The sequence below is a fragment of the Trachurus trachurus genome (assembly GCF_905171665.1).
Source record: "Trachurus trachurus genome assembly, chromosome: 10".
NCBI lineage: Eukaryota > Metazoa > Chordata > Actinopteri > Carangiformes > Carangidae > Trachurus > Trachurus trachurus.
This window is the reverse complement of record NC_139894.1, coordinates 11,216,675-11,237,036: the sequence shown is the minus strand read 5'-3', so window position 1 is coordinate 11,237,036 and position 20,362 is coordinate 11,216,675. Positions and strand designations below refer to the sequence as shown.

The 20,362-nt window shown below is 44.6% G+C and overlaps 1 protein-coding gene across 1 annotated transcript in view; it reads right to left on the bottom strand.

Annotated features, from left to right (window-relative positions):
- ppargc1b (peroxisome proliferator-activated receptor gamma, coactivator 1 beta) overlaps nucleotides 1-8,514 on the bottom strand; it is a gene marked incomplete at its 5' end in the record, with an annotated part of 101,920 nt that extends 93,406 nt beyond the window's left edge. Inside the window, one exon of the mRNA XM_083980763.1 lies at nucleotides 8,434-8,514. Coding sequence (XP_083836889.1) covers nucleotides 8,434-8,514 — 81 coding nt within the window. The remainder of the gene's footprint in view (nucleotides 1-8,433) is intronic.
- Between the last annotated feature and the right edge of the window lie 11,848 nt (nucleotides 8,515-20,362).

Below are 20,362 nucleotides of genomic sequence, written 5' to 3'. Positions count from 1 at the left end.
CGACATTAAAGGTGACAAGTGTTAGGAGGCGAGTGAACCAATCAGAAGAGAGTAGGCACTGATTCTCTCTTTCTGATTGGATGACTGCTTTCTAAGTGGTTCTATAAATAAAAAAAATAGAGCAGATTTCAGAATAAACCAAATCCTGCAAGTTGTTGGATGGTGGGCGGGGCTTGGTGACTTCTTCGTTGTGACATCACAAAGTCACAGACAGCTTTAGGCTCTGGATACAGACACTACACCTGCTTTGTAATAAATAAAAAAAATAGAACTCATAAAACGATGCGGAAGCTTTAACGGCACCAGAGGAGACTTCAAGATGATATGAGATTACACTGAGGAGCTATTTATTTAAAATGAAAACTGAATGTGGGGAGAGATAATTGTGATCTCTGTTCCAAGACGATCCTGTTCATAACAGCATTGTGTAGCTCTAGTGTGTGTCTGTGTGTGTGTAATGCCAGGCAGGCCTGAGTGAGCAGCTGATGAATCACCAAGCAATTAATTATTGAGAGACCCCTCACCTGCCTCTGCTAGCATGCTAGCTCACAACGGCCCACCCCAACATGTGACACACACACGCACACAAACATGAATACACACACAAGCCGTTTGGGATCCACACACACAGGCCCTGTGAGATGGTGGCGGTGGCGGTTGGGGGGGGGGGGGGTCAGTGTCTAAGCCGGATGCCTGATGAACCTCAGAGGGATTTGGGAGGAAGCAGCCATATTCCCAGCGCCCACTCTGTGACGCACACACACACACCACGATGAGGATCAACCACACATAAACAAACATTTTGCTCTTAACTACACTATCACACACCACACATACACACACACACACAGATGAGCTAAGATACCTTGGTGTGGCACCGCAGTAACCACGTTGGGTGAGGAAACATTTACCCACACCGGCGTCAACAGAGATTTACAGTTTCACCTTAGTGCAAAGAATTAACAACAACAACAACAACAACACAACTCTACTGTAAATCACAGCTGCTTTAGATTACATTACATTAGGGGAACAGTTTTCTGCACCTTTGACCTCTGTTGCTGCACTGAGATATTTGTCGTATTTCCACTGAGATTCACTGTATTATTATAAAAGATTACAAATATAGTCACCTGTGCATTCGGGCGCACAATTCTGCTTGTTCTGCGTTTTTATGCTGCATTTTGACGTATGGATGTGCAAGTGTGTGTGTGTGTGTGTGTGTCCAGGATAACAGTGACAGAAGGGACAGGTGAGTCACTGTAGGGCTGCGAGCCGAACACATAGCACTGCAGCACCGTCACCGTGCACATCATCACGACTCCGATAGAGGTGGAAAAATGACAACCACAACCACACAGATAACGACACAGAAACTGGGTGGTAAAATACAAAATAAAAATGAATAAAAAAACAAATAAAAACAGGGAATGAGAAAATAAAGAAAAGAAGAAATAAGAAATAGCGGAGGAGCCTGAAGCTGTGAGGCGACAGATACGATGCAGCTTCCTGGTTTGTCCCCGACACGGTGTAAATCCCAGTCAGCACCAATCACACCTGTATCCATCACTCCTGGGTGGAACTTCAAAGCCTTGTTATTTATACACCTGTCTGTCTATCTGTCTGTCTGTCTGTCTGTCTGGATCCCTCACTCTGCTCTGTCACCAACCAATCAGAGAAGAAAATCAGATTTATTGATCCACATCAACAACAACAGCAGCAACTGATGCTCCTAACTGCTTGTAGGCCAAGTACAAACACACTGTGATGGAGATTTATACACCAGTCTGTGTTACCGCTTCACTCTTCCTTCAACTTCTCTCTTCCCACCCACCGTATCACACCATCAGACCTATAGGGCTGAACGTTTTATCGTTTTCTGATCGAAATTGCGATTTCAGACAATGTGATCATGTGATCACCAAAACTGTGTTTTTTTGCAGATGGTAGGGAGATAAATAGCATAAAATAGTGCCTATACCAACTTGAGTGGAAGGCTATTGGGCACGATCATTTTTTAATTATTGAATTTTCTTTTTCTTATCATTACTTATTTAACATTGTTTTTTTTTAAATTGGTTTGTATTTTATTTAACTTTTTTTTTTAACTTAACACAATTAAGGATTTTTTGCACTTCTTTAAGTTAAGACAGTCAAAGACGGCTTTTAGTTCTTCAGTTGTAATAACTGCTGTTTGTCAAGGACTTTATTTGAAATCAATTCTTAACTTTTGTTTTCATTCCTGCATTAGAGTAATGGCATTTAATGTTTCAATGGTATGATTTAATTTCCTGTCATTTTGTAAATGTTACTGTTCACTCAAGCTTGATTTGAAGAAAATTGCAAATCAAATCGAAATCACAATATCTGCCTGAAAAATCGCAATTAGATCTTTTCCTAAAATTGTTCAGCCCTAATCAGACCAGCCAGGTTCACATTACATCACAATTCAAGCAAAAACTGCAAAAGTCGATACTTATATTTGACTATTAACAGATAAAAAGCTTAAAAAAAAACTTGAATCAGACTGGAAGTGACGCTCAAAGTGCAGCTATGAGGCTGAATGAGGTCAGTAAGGGACTGTGTGACTTCCAATCCAAAATTGGATAGGATCACCTGATAGCTAGGGGGATGAGGGCCGACTGCCTGCTGGGCTGAAACATATGCACACACACACACACACACACATGGAGAGAGAGGGCCTCACATACATTCACACACACACACACGTCGTGGTTATAGGATAAAGTGCTGACTGACAGTATGAGGCTCTATAGGGCTCCACAACAACACGGTAATGGCTTTAAGCTTTATTAGCTTTTCCATTTGGTCGACAACGTGGGCGTCGCTTCAGAGATGCAATTAATGTTTTAAACACTTAAGAGATGAGTTTTGTCTCGATTAGTCCACTTGATAATAACATGTGAACTCAGGCTCAGAGGAGACAAATATGGAAACACTGAGTTAATTGCTGCGTCGTCTGGAAACAAGGAGCTAAAGTTGTTTATTTCACTTCCATCTTCCTCCTGGTTCAGGCGGCACTGTCGTTTTTTTTTGTTTTTTTTGTGCTCACACCCCTTCACTTAAGTCTGAATTTAATGGATCTGCAATTAAGCTTGAATAGAAAAAGCTTTTTTTTTCCGATCCCCTGTCTGCATGTACATGTTCTCTGTGTAGTGAATACAGTGGGGCCAACATGGATGCTTCTCTCTGCAATAAAACTTTAATGATCCCTGTGAGGAAACTGCTGCAACTATTTTTACATGACAGCACGACTCCAGACTTTAAAGTAAACTTTAAAAAAAGAAACAACAACACAAAAAAAGAAAGCAAGAAAGAAAGAAAGAAGGGCAGTCACACACGTGATCTCTACACACATGTTGCTCGTTAATGGGAAAATGTTTGTCGCATTGTAAATATTTAATTTTTAAAACGGGAGAATCCACTTTTTTCTCTCCCACACGTGTTCTTCCAGTTCACATGTGACTTTTTTCCCCTCAGTTGCCCAACCGGCGCTGAGCTGAACGGCCTGAACAGACGAGATGAGCCACGGCTAATATTTTACTAGTATGTGCCCTGTGGCTGGTTGTGTCCTGTTACAGCAGGATGTGGCGGCAGCAGCAGCGGTGGCGGCGGCGGTGACGGTGACTGACGTTAAGTCCGCCTGATCTTCCCAGACTTAAATCTCCTGAACGGACCAAGACCGGCCCCCTCGACACCCGGTCAATGATTAGAGCTGAGAGAGACAAGCTGCACTGGAAAACAACCAGCGCATGAGGGTCAGAGTTACAGTCAGTGTTCAGGTGAAGTCAATAACTTCACAAACAACGACAAAATTTGTCGGTTTTTCCTTACAAGTGTGAAACATATTGCATGTAATTATGTATGCTTTGAATGTGTATGAAGCATGAGGGGTGCCAGGGGCTGCTTTTAAGTTGTAAGATGAGTGTTTCATTTCAATCAATGTTATATTTTATTTTTTCAGATTTTTTTTCTTTTTTCTCTTCGTTCTATCTATCTGTTTCTCCTTTTTACTTTCTTAAACAGACTATTAATTTGTTTATGCCATATCTGTAACACTTGAAATGTCTGTAGAGTTATGTTAAAACAACTACAAATTTGAATGACAAAAAAAAACAATGGTGAAACATGGAAGAGGCGACTCAGAGAATCTGAAATCTGTCATTACAGGTGTCAGACCAATGTGTGAGAGAATCATGAGCGAAAAGGAAATGTGAATATTTGCTCTGCAGTTCGATTTGCGGTGTGCGCCCCGAAACCTTCTGCTCACGTTCCTGAAATTTTAAGTTAGTCGAAACAAAAAATGTTGCTCTGGAGCCCTGTCAACTGTATATGTTTTTTGGGGTTGGAGCTAAATGACGAGATAGTTTCCTATACGTCACAGTGACCTAGAAACAAAAACCAGCTTCAGCTCCATCTTTCACTTTCATTCGATCAGCTACTTTTCTAAACGTTGACCTAAATCTGTGGGGAAATGAGTTAAACTCGTGCGACCATGAACCTCATCAGGACACCATCACCCCACAGCCGCTCGGTTTTGTCCAGATCAGATCAGATCAGCTGAGCTGGACCAGGAGACTTTAACCTGCCAGCTCCTCTGGTGCAAAGTCCAACCACCGAGCCCATGTGAATAAAAATGAAGCAGGTCACCGATTCGTCAGATCTTACACATTGATCGTTTCAACCTGCAATGCAGTGCAGGGAAACGACACCAACTCTGTCTCCTGTTCATCACCATGGGATGAGAAGTTATGTGCATGTTCCTCATCATGTTCCTCCCTTCACTGACGTCAGAGAAGCATCAGATCTCGGCCCTCGGAGCTGCAGGTGGAACAAGTGTGTTGGCTCTTATAATGATGAGACGCTGATTTATTATGTCAACATCCCGGATCGTGGCGGCGGCGCCTGAGATTTATAATCACGGAGAGTGAAATGTTGATTGTAATAATTCTGGCAGGTCGACATTGTTCGTTCTCCTGGTGCATCGCAGGATCAGCTCTGACCTTCTCAGTGATTAGTCGGTGGGATTTCAGCACGTTTTAAATTGAGCAGAAGCGATTTCCTGACATTTACAGACAACAAATCCCTCAGATTTTTGATTTTATTCCTTTAATTATTTATTTATTTTGTGCAAAAGTCAGTGATGGATTCAAATGAACATGTGCAATAAAACTCAAGTGAATCTATACATATAAAGTGCTCAGAGGGAATAAGAAGAAGAAGTGGAGAGAATCGACAGTGAGCATGTGCACTGTATGTGTGAGAGCGGGCGAGAGAGAGAAGGAAGCAGTCACATGCTAGAAGGAGGGAGGGGGGGGGGGGGGGGAGGGACTGGCTGTCAGTCGTCTACGTCACGAGTAACGCCTCCCTCTCTCTCTCTCTCTCCCTCCACCCTCCCTCCCTCCACTACAACTCACATGACTGCAGCAGCCCTGTTCTGTAACTCCAGTCACGAGGATAGAGTAGTATTACAATAACCAGCCGGCAGGGGCGAGCGACACAGACACACACTGAGAGAGAGGGAGAGAGAGGGAGAGACGAAGGGGCAAGTGAAAGCCAGCAGCCAGTCCTAATAACCCTGAGTAAATATTAACTTATTAACGCTGCATGTGTAGAACAGATAACGTATCATCCAACACATGAAGAAAGAACTGAAGCAGCGATACAAGAGCAGCACAATTACAGGCTTTTTGCTTTTTTCTTCCTGTTCCTCATGCTCAGGTTGCACTTTTATCTCTCTCTCTCTCTCTCTCTCTCTCCCTCCCTCCTTCTGTGTGTCACTCAAGGACTTTGCAGCAATTCCAACATTACAAGCCCCAGAAAAACGATATTGCAGAGATTAAACCGACTCTGTGTTTCTGTGTTTTCCTGTTTCTTTATGCACCGACTCCTTCAAAACACGCTGCACGACTCCTTTTTGTACAATACAGTGATTCAGTCTGATGTAGTTTGATGTGGTGTCTCTCTCTCTCTCTCTCTCTCTCTCTGCGTGTGAACTTCAGGACCTGCACTCGACTTGGAACGAGGTTCTTTTGGTTTAGAGGCCGATGATGACTGATCAGTGATCAACTGCATCATAAAAGACAGAGTATTATCTTCATATCGTAGTAGTTGTAATCAAAAACTGATAAGACGAGTGTAACAGCATCATGAAGCGTGTGGAGATTAATAAGGTCATGGCTGAATATATCATGAACATACAAGACTGAGGCGAATATGAAATGTAGCTATAATAAAGGTGTAATATAAAGTCAATGGGTTAATAAGTGGATCATATAGCTGATGATGTCATAGGATGTGATGATGATGACATATTGATGCACAATCAGATCCTCTGATGCTCTGATGCTGGATCTGTGATTCTTCCTCAGTGCTCCGCTGTTTCCTTTCATTTACTGCTTCCCATCATGCAGTTCACATCTGTGTGTGTGCATGTGTGTGTGAGTGTGTATGTGTGTTGTGTGGAAGCACATGTCACTGCTGCACGTTATAAATAGACCACAGTCTCCCAGGATCCCACCACCACCACCACCACCACCACACAGTGAATTAGCCCGCTAAACTGCCAATCACATACAAACACACGCACGCACGCGCACGCGCACACACACACCTATCACATCCTGCGATGACCGTGCAAACGGAGCAATAACAATCGCCATGACGTCATCTCATGTCACGCTGTGATGCGGTTAAACACCGGGGTCCTGTGTGTATTTCTCCTTCTATCAGACCCTGTTTAGAAATCATCTACTTCATCGTTCCCCTCTCTGTTCCCCCCCACACACACTGATCAGATTGCCCAATATGAGGATATTGATAATCGATATGTTCCTCTGGTGAATTCGGACCACATCTAATGTGCACGAGAGCTCTTCATCAGGGACGAAATCACAACTTTTATAGATGTTCGCCTTCGCTCGCTGCCGCCCTGCGCGCTGCGCATCCACAGGAGATTACTGCGGGATTAACGGGAGCACCGGGGAGAAAAGTTCACATTGTGCTTTATTAAGAGCCGCCCCGCGTGCACACCGTGCACCGAATTAAACCAAACATGCTGCGCATTCATTTCTATCACGCACTGGTGCTGTATGTGTTGTACATGAGAGCCCAGAGGCGAGGAATCCCTCAACTGTGCAGGTCTGCGGACGCAGTTTGGCGTCATGACGTTTCCTTGAAATTCAGTGCGATATAATTCCCCCCACTCCCTCCTCCCCCTCCCTGCCTCTCTCTCCCTCCCCAGCAACAACGGGGGTTAATACCCTGTCCGTCATCACCACCACCATCACCCCCCCACGCAGAGAAACACAGCCCGGAGATCCACCGTTGTTCGCTGCAGCCACAGCAGCGAACAACCGTCAGCGAAGCAGACTGACGTTTTGTAACCGTTACCAAACGATTACGCAAACGGTTACGAAAACGTAAAACATGTATCCTATATATAAACCGGCCCAACTTTCTCAGCTGACTGACACCTTCATGCCCCCATCTCCTCCTCCTCCTCCTCATCCTCCTCCATCGGGGCCACTGCACTGGCTTTTCTGATTAAATTGCACCGATGTGAGTTGGTTCAACTTTGCAGCGCAACGACGGGAACCTGCAGCTCCGCGGCGCGAGACACACACACACATAGAGAGAGAGAGAGCGAGGGAGAGGGAGAGAGAGAGAGACAGATCCCCCGTTAAGCTCCAGCAGCTTATAGTGGAGTGCATAAATAACATTACACAGCATTGATGTGTTGCAGTGTTTCCACCAAACTGGATCTTTTTATTGAAGCATCTCCGCCTCGACACACCGCTGCCACACACACATACACACTCTCTCTCTCTCTCTCATCCACCGACGTTAAAACACTGAAGCACACTCCGCTCCGTCTCTTTCTCAGCCCAAATGGAACATGTAACGAGTCCCGGAGGCGGCGGATTAGTATCATAATGTCATAATATCACAACAGTCCTCAGGCCAAGTCCACGCGTTGAAGGGGCGCACCACGTGTCCCAAGTCTCCGGCACTGAAATTAAAACTTCCCTGAAGAATGCGTCAAAAGTTTCCCAGCGCGCCCTCTGCATACCAATAATCCTCCCGAGCTGCGGCTCGCCTCGCCGGCTGCTCTCCGCCGCCGAGCGCACACACGCAACACATTTCTGCGTTTAATCCGTCCGGTGACATTTCCTCCAAAAAAAACACGTGAAAGCCAGACGTCAAGACATTCACACACACATACACACACATAGGCATGCACGCAGAGCCGAGACACCGGGTCTCACTGAGCCGAGGAGATGCTGCTGACAAGCCGGGGCGAGAGGCTCGCATCAACCGGGGATAGCGAGCCCCAGAGCCGGCGACACGCAGAGATTCACCCCGCTGTGCAAAGCCCAGAGTCCCGTGTGTCCGCAGCGGTCGGGGTCTTACCTGGCTGCCGGAGTTTTCTGTCAAGTAATTGAAGACAAAGGACGAGAGTTCCTCATCTAATAGTGGAGCGCAGTCCGCCATCTTCTAGTGAATGAGGAGCCGTGGAGTCAGAGAGCGGTGTATAGGAGGAGGAGGAGGAGCGGCAGTGGGGGCAGGCGGCCTGTAGGGGGCGCATCTGTTTACACCTATGGTTTACACACACAGACACACGCACACACACACACACACAGAGAGAAACACACACACACGAGACGTTACTGACACGCGGTTCTCCCTACAGGGGGGGTCTGGGGACCTCCAGGGGCTAATGCAGTGACTCCAGTGGCCCCCCGTCAATTAAATGAGGATTAATTTAATTCCACTGTGACAGGAAATAAATGCACATTATTACAACAAACAGTGATTTCAACCAATAGCTAATAGTGATCATATTTGCATTACATTACAGGCCAACATGAAGGTGTCCAGTGTTTACAGGTGGAATCTGTTTTTAGATGTGATGAATATGATGCGTTCACAGTCAATACAAGATCAAATCCTCACATTAAAGGTATAATGTGTATGAATTACCCCCATCTAGCAGTGTGGTTGCGTATCATAATGTATTCTTGATGTTGCATTCACATGAAATTGGGCAGACGTCAGACACACAACAGACGCTGCATGTAACAGGATAAACAAGCCTCTATGTAAACAAGTGGTCCACTACACAGTTTTAACAGGCGCTACCTCGAAAGCTTTCTCCCCGAGCCGACAGCTCCGGTGAGTTTCTGTGGTTACCTACGGTCACGTTGCCAGCCTCAGTTCGGTGCGTCGCCCACTTATGTATTTGTAACGACTTGTAACGATTCATTCTAAGGTACGAGAAAGCTTTCATTTGTATGCTGGTGTGATTCGACTTCAGTGAAATACGTATTTATGAAAGCAATGCTAATAAAAAGCCAAATAAGTTACATACTGGGGCTTTAATTCACCATTATAAAAAGCATCAAAGCTCCAGAATTCAACATTATTGATCATCATCAAAGTCACTGTTAAATCTTTGCAAGCCTATGGTCTGTTTCTACGTGGGTGCTGTAATGTGATGGAGGAGCTTCCTCATATGCAGGAAATGGACATGCCAAGTAATATGAAAACAGTGGTTTGCAAATTGCCATATAAATATCGTGAAAGGTGGAGGGCTGTTGCCCACGATATAATGGAAAAATACAATCAAAGGGCACATTTTGCTGATGTTGTTGCATTTTTGGAGAAGCAAGTGAGGATCCTTTCTGATCCAATTTTTGGAAACATTGAACCATCTGTACCCCAGAATGTAACTGCTCCAAAACCCTGTAACAAATTCAAAATGCAATCAAAGTCATTCAGAGGGAAAGAAAGTAGTTTTGCTACTACAGTTATGCCTGTCAGCTCATCTGAAGAAAATGCTCACACAAGCAATGCAAAGAGACAGGACCTTTTGTATTGTTCTTGCTGTTCACGTGCTCACCTCTTGGAGAAATGTCAACAGTTCCAACGTAAAAAGCACAGAGAAAAGATTCGGTTCATAAAGGAAAAAGGAATATGCTTTGGTTGTTTAAAGCTCGGACACATAAGCCGTGACTGTAAGAAACGCTTGGTCTGTGAGGTTTGTGATCAACAACATCCCACTGCACTTCATATCCCAAAGACCAATGTTGATTTGCAACGCACATGGGAGCCACGTGAAGAAAATCCATCAACTTCTTCCCAGGTATGTGGACGTACAGGGGCCGGTACTGACCGTTGCATTCTCTCCATCGTCCCAGTGCAGGTCAAATCTACAAAAGGAAATGAAATAATTCAGACATATGCATTCTTGGATCCTGGGAGCACAGCAACATTTTGCTCTGAACACCTTATGCAGCGATTGAACATCACAGGAAAGAGAACGAATTTTCTTTTGAAAACGATGGGACAGGAAAAGGTTGTTCCCACTTTTGCTGTGTCTGGAATGGAGGTTGCAGATCTTGCAGGAAAAAGTTTTTATCCTTTGCCTGAAGTTCTCACCCAGAGGGAAATGCCAGTCACTCCAGACAACATTGTCACTGCTGCTGATTTGGAAAGGTGGCCTTATTTGTCCAAGGTTCACATCTCTTCCATAAAGGCCAACGTGGACCTATTGATAGGAACCAATGTTCCCAGGTTATTGGAGCCATGGGAAGTGGTGAACAGTTGTGAATCCGGTCCATATGCTATAAGAACAGTATTGGGCTGGGTAATTAATGGGCCTCTAAATGGAAACTGCAGTAATGATGAAAAGAAGCTTTCCTCTGTTGTGGTGAATCGAATTTCAGTGTCTAATTTGGAAATCATGCTGAACAATCAGTATATGCATGATTTTAATGAACGGCCTTCAGAAGACAAAGAGATGTCTAGAGAAGACATAAAGTTTATGGAGATTATGGAATCCTCTGCAGTTCTACAGGAAGAGAGATACTGCCTGAAGTTGCCCTTTAAGAGACCGGATGCTCACCTGCCAAACAGCTTTAAAGTAGCAAAGCAAAGGATACTTGGACTCAGGAAAAGGTTTATGAGCAACCCGGAGTTTCACAGAGAATATTCAAGTTGTCTACATGATGTCATTGAGAAGGGCTATGCAGAAAATGTGCCTCTGGAACAGTCACAAGGCAGACCAGGAAAAGTGTGGTATATACCCCACCACGGGGTCCATCATCCTAAAAAGGGTTCTCTTCGAGTGGTGTTTGATGGTGGAGCCACGTACCAAGGCACATCATTGAACAATGAACTGTTGCAAGGGCCAAACCTTACCAGTTCACTGCTTGGAGTCCTCACTCGCTTCAGACAGGAACCTGTGGCATGTATGGGTGACATCCAGGCAATGTTTTATCAGGTGAAGGTGGCAGAAGAGGACAGAGACTTTCTGCGCTTTCTCTGGTGGCCGGAGGGAGACCTCAGTAAAGAACTGGCAGTCTACAGGATGACTGTGCACATGTTTGGGGCCGTGTCCTCACCCAGTTGCGCTAGCTACGCGCTAAGGAAAACTGCTGATGATAATAGCTCTGATTTTTCTGCAGAAACTGTTCAAGCTGTTAAACAAAACTTTTACGTGGATGACTGTTTGCTGAGTTTGGGCTCTGAGGAGGCAGCAAAGCAACGAGTCAAAGAGCTCAGTGCTCTCTGTAAGAGAGGTGGATTTGTCTTGGAGAAGTGGGTGAGTAACAGCCGCTCAGTCCTGCAGAGCATTGCTGAAGATCAGAGGGCAAAGGATCTAAAAGAGCTGGACCTGGACAGAGACAAACTGCCCATTGAGAGAGCTTTGGGTCTGCTCTGGTGTGTCGAGTCAGACTCATTTAAGTTCAAGTTGGAGGTCAAACAGCAGTCTCTGACCCGACGAGGGATGTTGTCTACAACTAGCTCTGTATATGATCCTCTGGGTTTTTTGTCGCCAGTCACTCTGTCTGCTAAGATGTTACAGCAGGAGCTTTGCAGAAGAAATTGCGGATGGGATGATGCAATACCACCTGACATCTTGCAGCAATGGGAGGTGTGGTTACAGGAGGTCACACTATTGTCATCATTCAAAGCTGAACGCTGTTTAAAGCCGGAAAACTTTGGTGACCCCATAGCCAGCCAACTGCATCATTTTGCAGATGCCAGCAAAGATGGCTACGGCACTGTAAGTTACATCAGGCTTAAGAACTTCAGAGGTGAGCATCATGTTACATTCCTTTTGGGCAAAGCCAGAGTCACACCTTTAAAGGCTGTAACAATCCCAAGATTGGAATTGACCGCTGCCGTCCTAGCTGCCAGAGTGGATTCCATGCTAAAGGCAGAGCTTCAAATCCAGCTGGATGAGTCTGTGTTTTGGACGGACAGCACGTCAGTATTGAAGTACATCAATAATGAAGATCGACGGTTCCACACGTTTGTGGCAAATAGAATCTCAGCCATACGAGACATCTCAAGCCCTGCTCAATGGAGGCACATTGGCACCAAAGAAAATCCGGCCGATGCTGCATCGCGGGGGATGAAAGTGTCAGAGTTTCTAAAAAATCAAAGCTGGCTGGAGGGACCAAGCTTTCTCAGGAAGTCTGAGGCAGAGTGGCCAGTAAGTAATCATGATGTCAGGATGGATTCTGATGATCCAGAGGTCAAGAAGGAGGCCTGTGTGAATGTCACTGTTCATGATGCACTGAACGCCACTGACCATCTCGTAAGTTACTTTTCATGTTGGAGAAGACTTAAAGTGGCAGTGGCTTGGTTCCTGAGGTTGAAAGGTCGTCTGTTTGACCTCAGTCGTCAGCGAAAGGCCTCTGGACCACAGATTGTTCATGTGGGAGGAAAAAAGGCTACTGTTAAGCAGCGCAGCAGTGTCCTGACACCACAGGATTTGGAGGAGGCTGAATTAGCTGTCGTTCGCTACTGTCAGCAGCAAAGGTTTGCAACTGAAATTTCCTCATTGATGTCTGAGAAGCGCACAGTAAGCAGACAAAGTTCCATTTACAAGTTGGATCCCATTTTGGAAAATGGACTGATAAGAGTGGGAGGGAGATTGAGCAAAGGAGCAATGCCGTCGGAGGAAAAACATTTTTTGACTTTGATTGTAGAAGCTAAGCCAATGCTTTAAGCCACTGAGGTATTTCAACAGGAAACCTAATTGACGCGCTTTACTTTACCATGACGGATGAATGAGAATCCAGTTGTTTTCGTGTTCAGATGCAAACAAGTCCATTTATTTGACATCATTATGCTTTCAATCACACATCTCACACACACACCCGCACGGAGCACCGTGATGCCGCACAGCGGTCAAAAACTGTTTTTCCTGTTCCGGTTGGAAACACCTGATGCGCCCCCAAAGGTTCCTACCATATATAGGCTGCCCCACCAATGACAATTAGGCCGTGACCCACACAACAATCAACATCAAATCTGCTCTTACAGTCACAAACAAACAGTTATTAACACACTAAATACTAAATGGTCCAATCTGCTCAGGACTCAATTCTTGCACCTCAATCTTTGGGGGAGTTTTTTTGTTGGGTTTTTTTTGTGAAGCCGCCACACACACACACACACACACACACACACACACACACACACACTCTGTTGGCACGATCCTGTTTCTGTTGCTGGGAAACTGCAGGAGCAGCTCCTGTCACTCATTTAGCTCTCATGGTTGATGACATATAGCTGATGCCACTGAAACTAAAGGGAAAAAAACCCTGATGCACCGTCTCAGTCACAGCTCTGCACCTCCACGCTGCCTTCAGGTTCATCTCTGCTGCGACCCCTCTTGTCATGCAAGTTATTTGAAAAATGCAATAAACGACTTGTTCGTCATTTCTCACTGTAAAGGTAATTATAGCGTTTTACTAACAGGTCAGGAGCAAACTGTGTTACTGTGTTCAGCTGCATTGAAGAAAACCTTTCGACAGCTCTACATGCTCTGGATTTAACTCCTGGAGACATGACAGTTCAGGTGGTGCGTTCATGTTGTCCATTCAATTCTCAGCTCCTCCAAGTCCAGGTTGCAGTATAGAGCAGCTTATATAAAATTTATACCACAGTAAATGCACTCAGAGGAGCAGCAACAGCAACAACACATCTCAACCTGCAAGTGTGAACAGAGTGAGATGATTCATGTAAGTCGACCGACTTTATTTTGATTGGATTTTATCTTTTTTCTTCCCTTATCAAAATTGTTGTTGTCTTTTAGAATAGAAATGGTCCTTAAAGGGATAGTTCAACATTTTGGCAAATTGGCCCATTGCCATAATCCCTATAGTCTTTGGAGTAGGTTTCGTTACCTTTAATTGTCGGTGCAAGCTAATTTTAGAACGGCAGAGCAGAGCCGTGAGCTGCTCAGAGCTACGCTACGGAGGCTCATGGGAGTTCTTGGTTTACCTCATCAAACTCATCAAATACACAATCCAACAAGTCCAAAACGCTCTGGTGGACAAGTTGTGACCTGCACATTCACCACGCTATGAGATAATAACAGAACGTTACCAGACAGAGTTGTTTTAGAGGTAAATTCATGCAAAACCCGCTGATGTGCGTTCCCAGTCTGGGCAGTTTTTCAGCAAGCAGTCTCTGAAACAACTCGTAACGTTCTGTTATTATCTCATAGCGTGGTGAATGTGCAGGTCACAACTTGTCCACCAGAGCGTTTTGGAGTTGTTGGATTGTGTATTTGATGAGTTTGATGAAGGAAACCAAGAAATCCCATGAGCCTCCGTAGCGTAGCTCTGAGCAGCTTGCGGCTCTGCTCCGCTGTTCTGTGCTTGCACCGACAATTAAAGGCAACGGACCTACAGTACTGCTATGACTATAGGGATTATGGCAATGGGCCAATTTGCCAAAATGTTGAATTATCCTTTTTATGTGTCTGCTTTTAAATGTGTCTGGCAAACAATATTATGTAGGGAGAACGGCTTGTCGCTTTCATGTACAGGTATGACAAAGTTTTCATTAAAGTTACAATTAAATTAAATCGAATCGAACTGAATTGAATTGAATTGATGGCAAACATTAGCCAAAATGTCCCAGACCAGTGTGTGTGCAGAATGTGCACAGTGATCAGTGACTGGTGTCGTCTCTGCACTGACTCATGGTGAAATGAAAAGTGTCCCAACCACATAACTGTAACATTACTGTACTGATCATCATCCTGTCAGTGTAGTTTTCACAACCACAGTGGAGACAGTGACAGTATAACGACATGCAGTGGAACAGGATAACACACACACACACACACACACACACACACACACACACACACACACACACACACACTTTAGAATCTGTGTTTCCTCTTAATGTGAAGTTATTAAATTATTCTATAAAAAATGAAATCAGGTCTAAACTTTTACTGTGATATGAGACATTTTTATGTCTGAGCTGTTATTGCTCCACAATTTTCCACAATTGCAGCTATTCCCACAAAACGGCCGATATGGGCCAGGAGGGAAAATCGAGCATTAGGACACACACACTTCAACACACACACACACACAGTAACAGCAGTGAGTGTAATGTTATCACTGCATTGCAGCACAGGGCTTTTCTGCTCTGTGTGTCGGTGAGGAGAAGGTTAACTGTCTGAGGCAGGTGATGCCCAATAACCGAGCGTGTCTTGTGTGTCTTTCAAAAGCCTGGCTGACAACACCGACCTTAATACTGTGTGTGTGTGTGTGTGTGTGTGTGTGTGTGTACTTGAACTTGTGTCTGAGTGAGGACCGACTCGTTCGGAGTCGTCTTACGTCTCTGAGCTCCTCACTCCCTCTGAGCTTTGTTCCTGTCTGAGAGTGTAACGCCGTGGAGAAACACTACACACACAGACACACACAGACACAGGCAGCAGTGTAACCAATGAGCTGAGCGACGGCAGTGGAAGACGACTGACAGGTCAGGAAACAGGAGCCGTCAGTTGATCAAACGGGTTCCTACTGTAACAAAGCTCAGGAAAATGTTGTTTCTAAGGCAAAACAGAAAACAGAGACGTTCGACATCACAGACGCATGTTCACACAAACACGTTGTTGTTGTTCATGTTGTTGTTGTTTTTGATCTTGTTCTTGTTGTGTTTTACCTCCAAGTCCACTTCATCATCTGGCCGAACTGGTCACTTGTTCAAAAACACATTTTGTCCAGATCAAATATCCACAGTCGTACAAAATGTCAACAGTTTGTGTGATTTTTCATCCTAATTTCTCTGTGAATTCCTGAGTCATGAGTGAGAACGTCCTCGCCTTGACCTTGATCTTTGACCTCCAAACTCTAACAAGTTCATCCTTGAGACCAAATGAATGTTTGCACCAAATTTGAGGAGATTCTCTTCCTGAGAAATGTCATCTACGAGGCCTGAATCATGTACAACACCGCAGCATTGACCTTTGTGAAATATAATTAGTTCATGCTACAGCTCAGGTGAACAGTTGAGTCGAGTATTTGCCTTCATGATAATAAAACAGACGTACAGACAACATGAAAACTTGACGCCTACTCGTCCAGATGTGATGATACAGAGACACAGGTTGTGATTTTGTTTTTTAGTATTTTTTGGCCATTAATTGACAGGATAGTCAGAGAGACAGACAGGAAGTGGGAGACAGAGAGGGGGAGTGACACGCAGTGATTTACTGAACTTATAAAACACTCAGGTTTGAATCATGTCAGTCCTCACAGGCACAAGAGACAGAGATAGAAAGACTGTGTGATGAGTTTTGCATATTTCTGTGTGAAAAATAGAGGAAGTGTTTCAACAAGAACCAGAGACAAAAGTGGAAACGTGTGTGTATGTATGTTGTATGAGTGTGTGTGTGTGTGTGTGTGTGTGTGTGTGTGTGTGTGTGTGTGTGTGTGTGTGTGTGTGTGTGTGTGTGTGTGTGTGTGTGTGTGTGTGTGTGTGTGTCATGTGAGGACACTATAGTGAATCTTTTGATCAGCCTGTATTATGCAAAAATTCATGTTCAGGTATCAGCAGCAACATCACAGTGAGTTTGTCTCTGCTCGTCACCTCGTTCAATTAAGACACAACAGCAGCCGCTCGTTCGGTCATGCACAAGATGTTCGTCGAATATCACACCCCACACTTTTACATCTCCTCATCAAATATAAATACGTAAAACAGAAAAAAAACCTTTAAACTCTTGTGAAACAGTCGATACTGATAAATAAATAAATGTCAACAAAGAGATGCTGCAGAAAGAATAAAGAGATTATCGATTCTAAGAGGCGTCGGTCCCGAGCGACGGCTCCTTTGACATTTTGCACCAAAAACAGATCCATCTTCTCAGAAGGACGCTACGATAAAACTCTCCCCCCACAGAGGGGCAGCAGGAAATAGACCAGCATGCACTGCAGCTTCACCACATGTTTTGTTTTGGAGTAAACGATGAAGTGTGACTCACACTCTTCTTGTCTCTGTGCTGCTGTTCAGCTGCAGCACGAACAGCACAGACATTAACCATTTTAACTATAATACAACGTGTATTTCCACCACTGCACACACTCCCATGATGCTCTGCTGCGGCCTCAAAGCTTTACCTGCAGAGACATGTTAGTAACTCTGTCTGTTCTGCATCGATGAGGATGACAATTTATTTTAAAAAGTGAAGTGGTGCACTGGACTTCCTGATTTACTGAATTTGAATAGAATCTGATGTTTAGCCAAAGTTGATGAAGCTGGAGTAACGAGGCTGAGCAGAAATGAGCTGTTGACCCACTCCCACTCCCTGTGTACCTGTTACCTATTAATACTCATCAGCTTTTATTTATGTAGCCGACATTTCGCCAGATCCTGAGAACCAACCCGACACTTCTCTGCAAAAATACAGAAAAATCAATAATCAGTGCAACACAAGAACTGAAATAACTGAAATATTAATCTATTTTTTCAAACGATGTCAAAACACTCAGATTAACATCATCTACTCTGACTGTCTCACTGAGGAAGCTGTTACCTGCATATTAGCCTGCTAGCTTTTTGGTGTTAACAATGTTAGCGTGTTAGCTGCATCGTGTCCACCGTTGGTAAATGGGACGGTCCAGCCTTCGGAGCATTTCCTGATTGCGTCCAAACGATATCAACGTCCTAACGTCAAACATTTGAAAGTAGCAGCTTTTTTTTTTTTTTTTTTTACTTCCAACAGCTCCTCAGCTCGGGCAGTGCAGCCAGCCACCTCAACATTACGATATCTAGCATGCTGGGTGGCTAATAATTAACAATGTCCAAAGATTCGTGGGATTTGGAGGAGCCTTCGAACTGGGACAGGCCTTGTCGCAACACTGTGACGTAAACGTAATTGACCCTCGAATGCGTCCTCCTCCAAAGGATGAAGCCCCTGAACTGGGACGCAGCTTGTACACACCTATAACCACTGCAGAACCTGTTGTAACCATCACAACCAAGGTCCTCTAAACTTATTTTGGCCCAAATCTTAGATACAGAACCCTTACCAAACCTCGACAGATCCACAGGAGTCGCCTGCTTCTCCACGTCTCATAATCCAACCTGCACCGAAGTGGCTTCATAGTTTACTTTCATAAGCGGTCGGTATGTGTTTGAAACTGAAATACATGTTACACAAGTCGTTAAAAGTGTTAAAAATAGCGATGTTGCCATAATTTACCGGCTTGTTTGCATGGTGTTGGTCGATGCCAGCAAACCATTCCACGTTGACATACCAACGAAGTCTTGCTCTTATGTTACAGCATTATATATATGTGTTTTATGTCTCCAGCCAAACTCCTGACCCAGAAAGACCGCCAACGACATAACCTTCAATGTCTAAATCGCCGGCATCACAGGAAGCCAAATATTCAGTGGGTGAAAGGTTGGAAGTGACACCGGGAAGAGGGGCTCACTTTAATAAAATATAATCTGAACTACGGTGGCTTATGAGGTTTTATAAAAACACAAACTCCTAAGGGAAACCTCTCCCAGCTGCAAACACCTCTGTGCACTAGTCAGTCAGTTTATCTCTGTGTACAAACTATAAAATCTGAAAATGTGCCGGAGAGGACGGGTAGATGCTGCAAGAAGAAAACGCTATCACCCCCGAACACAAACTCCAGTGAGGATGACAAACAGGCCATAAGCTGCGAAGACCCGGCTGCATTAGTGCCTCCATATATCACAGTGAAGCTGCAGCACAAACAGACACACACATACACACACACACACACACTAAAGAAACAATGCACAGCTCTAGACTGTAAGCTGAGATGATGTGTGTCTTTGCAGCATCCAGACCATCCGAGCTGACATTTCAATAACATTTAGTCCTCGGGGTGCGGCCGCACAATAAAAAAGACAAAGGTTGCGACCTGACGACACGGCGTTGCTACGCAGGGCTCGTACATGTCAGGTGGTTTTAGCGGCACGGCCGGTATCTCAACAGCTAGTAACCCTGGTTGCTTCTCCAGCAGATCAGAAAATAACCACGGCCCTGCCCCACACACAGCGGTCAGGCCGAGCTCACATGACTGCTGGAAGAACTGGACTTTTACAGCAGTCGGATCTTCACAGTGGAGGTGAGGAAGTGAAGAAATCTTTGTTTGATCATATCTGGAAGAATTTATTTTTGAATTTTAATGTTGTTTGCAGTAGAAAAGTTTGTGCAATTGTATTTTCTCAGAGGACCAGAGGTCGACGTTGATGTGACGAAAAACTGAACGCTTTTTAAATCTGTATTTTCATATAGTTACTGACAGAAGCTCGTCACTGTCTCTCACCGACTAATTTCCTAGCGAGGTGTCATGGCGATCAGGGAGGTTAATCCTCCTGGGATCATGCACGAGTTCAGCCATCGCTGTGTTTTTAATTATAAGATACTGGGAAAAACAAGCCTGATGCAGGACCAGGGCCTACACAGTGTGCTGCTGATACTGACAGAACCTGTACAGTAGAAATATATATGTGAGGTGGTGATGGAGAACACTGCCGTAACCATGGTAACCTGATATTCCTCCCCCCTTCAAAAACTAGGAGATCTTGCTCGAGCAGATCAACAACACAAGACAAAGTTTATACTTATTAAAGGTTAAGAACAGACCAGTGATGGTGTCTGTGTGGATCACATCTCTGCAGCGACACATGAAGTTTATATCAGTCAAACTATTCGACAACTTGACAACCTGTTAGACGCAGCAGCATCAGGATGAAGAGATGTCACTCTGAACAATCCCACACTTTTTTTTGTGTGTTGTTGTTATGAGCTGCTGTTGGTTCAAAACTGTATTTTGGTCGTGCTGCAGGAGGAGGAGGAGGAGGGGGTGGGATGTCTGAATCCGAACCGTCCTGCCACAACAGATCAACACCAGCGAAAATGCTGCTTGACACTGTACAAATTATGACACGGAAATATCTCTAAAAGCTCCTGCTGCTGCAGCGAGGACAGGTCGGGGGAGGGAGAGGTGACACAATAGACAAAAAAAAAATC